Raw genomic sequence first — 9,462 nt, 5'->3', positions numbered from 1 at the left:
ATGGTTTTATTATAGCTTTGGGATGGCTCTTTGCATGAGGAACTGTTACATTAATGGAACTGAATGAAGGTATTTTTGTTGGAACAAATGGAGTTTAACCAATCTATTTTTATTTATTTATTTATTTTGGTAGGTAAAGATAAATTCTGATGATGGGTTTCATTGGTAATAAAAAGAGATATTTGGATGACCAGTCTGAAGTTTGAAGATTTCAAGAATTGCAAGATGACAACATGTACATTTTGTGGGCAAAGGTTGCTGGCCAAATCTGGTGTGGCATTGGGTTACATTCATGAGGTAACCTTCTTTGAGATAAGACTATTTGGTGGAGTTATGAATTTTGGTTATCCTTCTCTACATAATGGAAGACAGTGTCACTGCGCATTCACTAAGTAATATTCCCCTAATATGAAACTATTTTTTAAATTACAACTGGAGATATGTAACCAATTTTGAACTTATAAATCTATTCCTATTCAAGAATAATAGAATCATAAAGCATAGCGATGATCTTTTTTTCTTTTTTCTTTTTTAAATAGTAATTCATTTAAGCTCAAACATTATTTTCTGGGACTACGGCTTCACAATGCTGAAATTGTCAATTGGAAAGAAGCAGATTTATTACACCATAAGAAGCTATACTTAGTTCTTGATATAGATCATACGCTACAGAAGAAGAATATTTAAAATAAAAAAACAGATATGACATCAGAGGAAGAATATTTAAAATAAAAAACAGATTTGCAAGGTATTTCTTTTACCTTTATATTTTATTGTACTTTGGCAGTGTGCTTAGCATTTTGTATATCTTTGTTTTCAGGTATCATGGTGACATTCCATCTTTGTTTGTATGATCATCTCTAATAAGCTTGGCTATATACCATTGTAACTTGTCATGTTGTAGAACTTTTAGAGGTCAACATGAATTATTACCGTTAAGTTCTGAATCTGTTGATGAAAGTTTTATTTGAGTGCTTTCAATTTGTCAATAGAATGTTCAAATTTCTAACCAAAGGTAGGTAAAACTTTCAAAGTCATGGAAGGGATATAGTTTACTGCTTATGCAGTCTTATGTTGTAAAATCACCATAACCATGAATCACTTGGAAGTTTTGAGGAATTTCTAGTGGGATCTTTTGATTTTTGGGAAGCACTACCTCACTTGTCTGCACTTTTTTTTGTCCCCCCACCCTCCCTTCTTTTTAAGAAAGATTGGCAGGATTTTTATGTTATGCTTAAGGCAAGCTTAATTACTATTTTTATTTGTAATATCACTGTGAGATTTTTTTGTTCCATAATGCATGAGGCGAACTATAGATAGGAAAGGTTTGGTAGTTATTGGGGGAAAATCCCTATAACTTGGAAACCAAATAGAGGCTCTCTTATCAGTTTGATTGATTATCAAGTTGGCTTTTCATTTCACTATATCTGCTCTGCTGCAGATGTGTATTTATTCTTTTTAAAAATATTTATTTTCTAACTCTTTAGGCTTTGATTGCATTGTTTTTTCTTTGACATTTTGGCCGTTTGAGTGACTTGATGTGCTTGTAGCCTTATGGTATTCAAAAATTATGAAATGGACATGTGTCACGAAAGGTAGCCTCTTCATGGTGAAATTTATGCAAATTGATATGAAGATGAAGCTACCTATGGCAAAAAACATATATGATGACGAAGCTAAGGCCCTTTATTCACACATTTTTACATTTTTAAAAGAAGAAAGTGATATGTTTGAGATGTACATTTATACAATGAGTGATCTCCTGTCGGCACTATGCAATGTAAATGGCTAAGCTACTTGATCCTCTAGGAGAGTACTTAAGTGCTAAAGTGATTTCACGTAAGCATGGCACCCAAGAACATCAAAAGGGTCTTGATATCTTGCTTGGCCAAGAAAGTGCTGTATTGATTCTTGATGATGCAGAAGATGTAGGTACATCTATGTCCAGCTGAATATCTGCTTAACCAATTTATTTTCACTTTAATATGATAATATTTGTTACACAATACTTTTGATCTTACTGTTTTACCCACTAAAAGAAGAGGAAGATCTTTCAACATTATAAGTCCTCTTATTTGTAGGGAAGAGAGTCAGATTACGGAAATGGGCAATTTCATAATTATTTGAAGTATGTTGTAGTTTCATTTTCAAAGGTTCTTGCTACATCATATTAAACTGGCCCCGCCTGTGTTTTGAAATTAACTTGAACTCTTATAAAAAAGACATGGTTTTGTATCTACTCTGTGTGAAACACCATAAAGAAGTAAACTTTTCAGTTTTAAATTATAAACTTTTTTTTATTCACTTTGGTTTCTCTTTAGTCAAACTGAGAAGGGTGAAGGAAAATTAAAAAACAAAAAACAAAAACTTGCTTATGGATTTTATGAGATGCATACGTGTTGATTGTGACTTTTATATCATAGAATGATGAATGGAACTAAGAAGTAAATATGACATTGTTTAGGAGCCACTTGAAATAGTGAAAGAAGCCTAAAGGTTGCTTCTAATGTTGCTGCACTTGGATTATTCAAAAGTTATGTAGACGTGTTTATGCATTAATATGTGATGTATCTTTTTGGCAAATTTTACATATTTGAGGTTCTTTGGTAAACAATTTTTTTTTTGGTTCTGTGTATATGTTTAATTGTTGTTTATCTTAATTTTTACCTATCAAAAACACATCATTTATCCTAATACTTGAATGTCTAGATGAAAGATTTGCACTTGATCCATTGAGACCAAATTTGATCATGCAAGTGATTTTGCTACCAATAAAAAACTAGACTATAACATGAAATTAATTCTTTTACCTAATTTTGTAGTCTAACTTGCAAAATGATTCTAATTTTAGAGTTGATCTCATTTTTAGTAGTTTTTCTGTGCATCACACGGGTTAATGACCAATTTATATAAAAACAAAAACATTACCCAAAGCAATATATTGTAGCTTACCAAATGTTGCAGAATCGAATTCACTCGACTCATTCTTCTGGTTATGATCGCCTGTGATCACAGTTTGGTTGATACCGTACCCAACCATCATCAAATATTGCTTGTTCTTATCAATGGAAACATACTCATAATAAACCCCAGCTACAATGTAAATGACAAAGTATCCATCACTAATATCAGTATTTTCTGGTGCAGCAGCCACAGCATCATTGATAGTGGTGAAGTCTCCACTGTTATCTGGGTTCACAAATACCGTTTGGCTCACCAATACATCGCCAAGAGTTGTTTGAAGCAACCTTTTTCCAGTTATAGACATTCTTAAAGGCAAAAGACCATTAATAATATTTTCCATATTGGAAAAGAACGAATGGCTTCTTTCTGTTGGAAAACTCTCTCTCTTTGTCTTTGGAACCCAACCATGCTTAAAAAGCGCAAGCGATATGCTATGAAGCTTAGTCCCATTAGAGAGAGGACCCAACAAGCCTTTTTTAACGCTAGAGGCTGATGCTAACTCTAGCAGGCCATCAGAACATGTTTCTTGGTTTGTCAAAGTGGCACTAAGCAGTGTATGCAAATCCTCAGCTTGCAAGCTATTAAGTCTGTTTGTAGAGCTAATAGTTTGCAAAGTTTTTGACAAGAAATCCACGGTCAAGTCAGCTAAAAGCTGACAATCTTTGAGGGCATGAACGGTACGTTTAGAATACGAGGAATGTGATATTGGATATGATTTGATTAGCGAAAGAAAGTCTTTTGCTGATGATAAGGACTGGTGAATGAAGTACCAGCCATAGTCTTGAATGGTGTTGAACTCATTTGGCGGTAAGTTGGATTTGCAGAAAGATGGGTGGGGTGTGGAGTTGCAAATGGTACTTGGGGAAGTATAGAAGCTAGCAAGAGAAGGAGAGTAGGAGAAGAGCATTAATAGGAGAAAAAAGTTGCACAATGGGGAGAGCTTGGAAGCCATTGTCATAGAAATGTGTTTGCAAAATAGGTGTGGTTGGTTGGTCTCATATAGAGAATACAATCATACATATGATACAAGAAAGAGATTGAATTTTATCGTGTGCTCAAAAGCGTGTTTATCTCAGTGTGTAGCGTGTACTCTTCTTTTTTTAGTATGCTATTGTTCCAATAATGTGTTTATCTCGTTGTATTTATTTTTTCTGACATACAAAGATTCGAGGTTTAGATAAACTCAAGCTCTAGCCTCTAGGTCGTGTGCATTACATTAATCTGTTGATGTGGCTTGCATTTAAATATAAGTCATAGTTAGCCTGAGTACTATGGCTCACTCTCAATTTGAATGCTTCTTCGTATGTATTTGGATGCAGCTTTTCTCTCTTCTTGCTGATTGTTTAACGGTTGAAAACTAGTTAAAGCATGGTTGTACTTCGGGGAAAAAATAAGACTTTAAAATTGTATATAAACTAAAAAAAAAAAAACTATAACGATGCTGTTTTGGTGAGAAATGTTGACGTTGGCTACATGGTTCTGAAATCCGGATTGGACCGGCGAACCGCAATAATCGGAAACCAGTCATCAATCCAGTTCTTTAAAAGTATAAAACCGGAAAATTTTAATTTGCAGTAAACCGCTTGGACCGCGGTCAAACCTCCTGATTTGCAAGACCGGACACGGTTTCACCGGTTGGATAACAAATACTCTGAAAAAAAATCTGCGGTGGTCTATCTCGTTTTTCTTCACCGGAAGCCAAAGCCTGATATATTGCTTAGCCAAAATGCTTCATTGTCACTGGATCTTTCTCTGTTATCGCTAGTTCTTGCCTTTTAGTTTCTGTTAGAGGGAGGACAAATATGTGTTTGTAAAGAGAGCCTATGGGGATAGAGAGAATCCTGGGAAGAAGACGAAAAGGGAAGAGTAGAGAGTGGCAAGTGGGGGCAGGTTGGGTCTGATGTTGTATTGAAAAGAGGGTGATATGACATAAGAACAAAACATATAAGGTAAAAATGTTGACATCATTTAAATGTTCCAGCTCATCAACAATAGCTATATGCTGGCCTTCCTGTTAACGTTCCCGTTAGCTAGCTATTTTCAACATTTCTTGACCAATTTCAAAAGTTTTCGGGCCCACCTCGATTTCAAATTTTAAATTTCAATCCAATTGTTTGTTTCTTATATTTCATTTCTCCTCTTAAACATAAAAATGAAAATCACTTTCTTGTAACTTTCTTCCAGCTGACGTAGCCATGGTCCCCATATGGCCAACTGACACATTTTTGTCAATCACAACTCATCATGTGGCGAGTTATGGCACAAAGTCGTGTCCAATTATGTGGTACTAGCACAACTCTAAAAAGTGATAGTTCCTTGATTTGGGATAAAGTGTTTTTTCTTTATTAAAAAAAAAAATAAGACAAGACCTCTGTTGGCTCATGGCATTGTGGCAGTAGGTTTTCGTTTTTTTCATTCGGTTTGTTACATTTTTTTGGCCTAAAAGTAATCAAAAGAGATTTACTATTCTATATTTTTTTGAACAAATATTCTATATTTTCATATCAATATTGTTTATTTTTATAAATTTGTTACTTTTTTATTTTATTTAATTATTAAATTATTTATAATGTCATCACGGTTTAACTTTGATTGAACCTCGGTCTGACCTTTAAAACCTTGAATCTGTCTTTTTTACGGTTTATTGAATAGCCCAAGTTTCAAAACCATGGTTGGCTATGATTTGGAATCCTATTTCTTTCTTGATTTTAGTTATGTACTGTAGGGGCACGGTTTACAACCCAAGCCCAATATACATGGAGTTCTGGGTTAAGAAGTCTAGTACAATAAATTTGTAGAAGGTGGGTCGAAGAACTAGGTCCTAGTGAATCTAACAACGGTTAGGACAGGTTTGAAAGATCATCATGCAAGAGCAAAGCACGTAAGGCCAGGTGTATGTGTTGTCTGAGTAAGCCAATATTCTTATAGACCAATGGATCTGATTACAAGTGCAATTCTGGTTGCTACAGTGTTCTTTCTTTATTCCCCCCCCCATCTCATGGAGGGTCTCTCTTATTATATAGTCCCTCTTGGACAATCTTTACCCTACAATTGTCGATAATTTGAGTTGCTACTCGAGTACTTGTCCTATCAGATATCTCCTCTGGCCTCTCTGTGAGTTGCGGTGACTGAGGAAATACTGTTCAAGGGTCTTCTTCACATAAATGCGGCCAGAAAAGTAGCTGCAGTGTATTTAATATGGAGGTAGCACCCATTCTTAGATATTTTTAGGTCTCCTTCCTTCTCGTGAGTTTATGTAACATGCCTCTGACACTGCTGCCTCTATTGAGGTCATTTTTGCTGCTGGAACATGTATCGGAGCAATGTTCATCTTATCCAAGAAGATATTCCTCCTCGGACCGTCTTCTACTCCTTTCTTACTCATGAGGCATTGAGCTAGAATCTTTCTACTATTTGTCTCTCCTCGGACGTCCCCACGTTCTCGGATAAGGCCCAAGGCCCAATATTCCCTTTTTGGGCCTTGTCCTATATTGGGCCTTGTCCTTACAATAACCCTTCAAAATTCCAGTTTTTCCCTCTCATCTGAGGAGAAAAAGTGGGGTTTTGATCTTCAAGGGATAAGACCATTTAGTTCATTAAACATCTCCTAGTATCTGCTCGAATACGTCTTCAAGGTCTCTCCCTCTCGCATGCTTAAGGATAGTAGGGAAGCTAATAGCCAAGGAACCCTACTACAGGTGACGAAGTGGGAACAAAACGCCTAGGTGAGCTCCTTGAAGGAACTTATGGAATCTGCCCTTAGGTTGTCGAACCATCTCATGGCAACAAGTCCCAAACTGGATGGGAAAACCTTGCACATCAAGGCTTTGTCTCTGGAATGGACAACCATTTTCTGATTGAAGTGGCTCACATGCTCCACGGGGTTTGTTTTACCGTTGTACATGATGAAAGTAGGCTGAGTGAACCATCGAGGAAGTCTAGCCCCCTCAATTTTGCGCGTGAAGGGTGACTTGGAGATTTGGTCCAAGGCCCTACTTATAGCGTCGTTTCCCATGCCTTTTTGAGGCAGGCTTTTGACCCCCCATTCGCAATGGTGCTCCTCTTCGTAGGAGAAAGACTCGCTAGGTGGGGTTCGGAACCTTCGCCTGTAACTAATGTCCCTTCCGTCATCATAAGAAATGTTAGAGTTAGAGGGAGTTCGCCTTCGTCATGCATGGCGCAGTTCCCTTCTTAGTCAGTTAATTTCCAACTGCAGTGCATATAATGCGGAGGTAGCACCCATTCCTTAGATATTTTTAGGTCTCCTTCCTTCTCGCGAGTTTATGTAACATGCCTCTGACACTGCTGCCTCCATTGAGGTCATTTTCGTTGCTGGAACACGTATCAGAGCAATGTACGTCTTGTCCAAGGAGATATTTCTCCTCGGACCGTCTTCTACTCCTTTCTTACTCATGAGACACTGAGCTGGAATCCCTCTACTATTTGTCTCTCCTCAGACGTCCCCACGTTCTCGAATAAGGTCCAAGGCCCAATATACCATTTTTGGGCCTTGTCCCTACATGTACCATAACAACTCTTGCCAAGTTGGGATTGTTATATATATATTGGCCTTTTGGTTTTGCTTTATGCAAAAAAATTTTGTAAATTCGCATAGAGGTTTTTAGGTATATTTAGGATTTGAGTCTTGTGATGATGCCTTTATTCTACAGTTGTAATTTTCCAAATTTCTTTGTGAAATTTCTTTTCATATTATTCACATAAATCCTTAGTATTCTTATCTTAGGTGTAGTGTTTCTTTTATTTTCTATTTTTTCCCTATTATTGTTTGTGAGATCTTATATAAACTCATATAATAACGTTCACAATCATATAATAATCTTCTGTTAATGTGTTATAGATTATAAGGTTGTATAACAAAATCAAATATCCTACATTTCTTGTATGCATGAAGGTTCATGAGCTATTTAAGTGGCAATGGTATTAGCCGATTCTCTCATGAAGAAGAACCATATTCAAATTTATCTTTTTCCACTTATAATAAGCAGGGAGAATTAAAAAAACTGGTAGTTATCAATACTGTAGAAAATGCTTAGACTCAAAGACAAAATAAAAATATATAGCCTCACTCTTTTTATATTTATATAGGCTCTCTTTTTTTTTTTTTTTTTTTTTTTTTTTTTTGGGTTAAGAAAGGACAATGTACTACATTCTTATTGGTACATAAAATTATATAGCTACGAAAAAAAGTAAAAAAAGAAAAAGAAAACAAGGAATTAAAATATGTTTCTTCATTATATATATACTTTGGTCTGACCTCGTATTGTGCCAGTTTGTTCAGTGGCCAACTTAGATCCTATAGCTGGTTTGACCATGCGTGGAGCTGGCTTTTAAATATAGTGTTTTTTTTTTTTTTAATAAATTTTTTTTATATAAAATAAAAATTCTAATTTAATCTAATCAAAATGTATATATGTATAAAACTCTCTCTTAGAGACTTGAACTTTGGGCTTTGCCCCTTATACCCCACAAACACTTATATTTGTAAAGTGACCATTGCGTCAATGATACACTATGGTGGCTTTTAAATATAGTTGAGTGATAGGAGAGTACTGTTTTTTTTTTTTTTTTAAAGGTAGAATTCCAAAAATGCCCTTTTGTTTTGGGACATACAAGGCCCTTCTCAGAAAAAATCAATTTTCTAGGAGATTTTATGCTTTTTTTTTTTTCAAGTTCCTCAAAAGGTGCAAATTATAGGATTGAAAATTTGCTAATTTAGCTGTTTAGCAGTTTGCGGATTTTTTACTTTTTTTTACTTTTTATTTTTTTTTATTTTTTTATTTTTTTTATAAAGATTGAAATCTCTAAAATCATGTTAGGCTAGCATAAAATCTCTAACAGTTGCTTTATGCTAGTTCAAACATATTTAAACTTGCAGACAAACAAAAAATTGCTTTTTTTAAAAAAAAATTAGGGACAAATTAAGTTGTCTTTTGAGGACTAAATTTGTGGGTTTTAGAGTGTTTTGGACCTAGTTAGTATTATCACAAACCTTAGGGTAGGTTTGTGAAATTTACCCCTATTAAAAATATATTAATTTGATTAAAGTCAGATACCATGTCAACACTATATTAAGCCATGTAGGACATAAACTAATTAACAAACACAAATGGAAGAAATAAAATTAAAGTAAAACATTTTGCAAAATTTAGGAATGGAAAACAATATTGATAAAACGTTTTAACTCTAGAATTGTTGGTTGCTTGATAATCACTTTACCCAAAGAAGCTGTTATAATATTGAAAGGCTTATTGATATAACATGGTCTCAACCAAAAACTGAAAAAAAATTAAAAAATAATAATATGGTAGCTAGAGCTGGATGTTGCTTGGTTGCAAGAGTTCACTATCTAAATCTTCGATCGGATATTATTTAAATGATCCACAATTATCCTCATACATTAATTGATAATAGAAAACTAAGAAAAGTAGCTACAATAACAATAAGAAAGAGACATATTGAAGGATCTCAAAGTGCAAT

At 34.8% G+C, this 9,462-nt stretch overlaps 1 protein-coding gene and 1 long non-coding RNA gene across 2 annotated transcripts; one reads left to right on the top strand and one right to left on the bottom strand.

Moving 5' to 3' along the window:
* The first annotated feature begins 77 nt into the window (after window positions 1–77).
* Window positions 78–1,149, top strand: LOC136065939 (uncharacterized). Its single transcript, XR_010627515.1, has 2 exons — window positions 78–297; window positions 821–1,149. It is a non-coding gene; the product is annotated as an uncharacterized LOC136065939 (long non-coding RNA).
* A 511-nt stretch (window positions 1,150–1,660) lies between these two features.
* LOC111987462 (probable pectinesterase/pectinesterase inhibitor 20) lies at window positions 1,661–4,027 on the bottom strand. Its single transcript, XM_065769767.1, has 2 exons — window positions 2,953–4,027; window positions 1,661–1,956 (listed from the first exon to the last, which is right to left on the bottom strand). The coding sequence occupies exons 1-2, from the start codon at window positions 3,920–3,922 to the stop codon at window positions 1,862–1,864; spliced, it is 1,065 nt and encodes a 354-aa protein (XP_065625839.1). The 5' UTR covers window positions 3,923–4,027; the 3' UTR covers window positions 1,661–1,861.
* Between the last annotated feature and the right edge of the window lie 5,435 nt (window positions 4,028–9,462).

The sequence above is a fragment of the Quercus suber genome, unplaced genomic scaffold (assembly GCF_002906115.3).
Source record: "Quercus suber isolate HL8 unplaced genomic scaffold, Cork oak 2.0 scaffold_1353, whole genome shotgun sequence".
Taxonomy (NCBI): domain Eukaryota; kingdom Viridiplantae; phylum Streptophyta; class Magnoliopsida; order Fagales; family Fagaceae; genus Quercus; species Quercus suber.
The sequence above is the reverse complement of the archived record's forward strand: the minus strand, read 5'-3'. Positions and strand labels throughout refer to the sequence as shown.

What these genes read in the sequence shown, in the direction of transcription:
- LOC111987462 (XM_065769767.1), bottom strand. Translation starts at nt 3,922, where the DNA reads ATGACAATGGCTTCCAAGCTCTCCCCATTGTGCAACTTTTTTCTCCTA. An exon ending in ATTCGATTCTGCAACATTTG is followed by an intron (nt 1,957 to 2,952) that starts GTAAGCTACAAT and finishes TTGGTTAAGCAG; the next exon opens with ATATTCAGCTGGACATAGAT.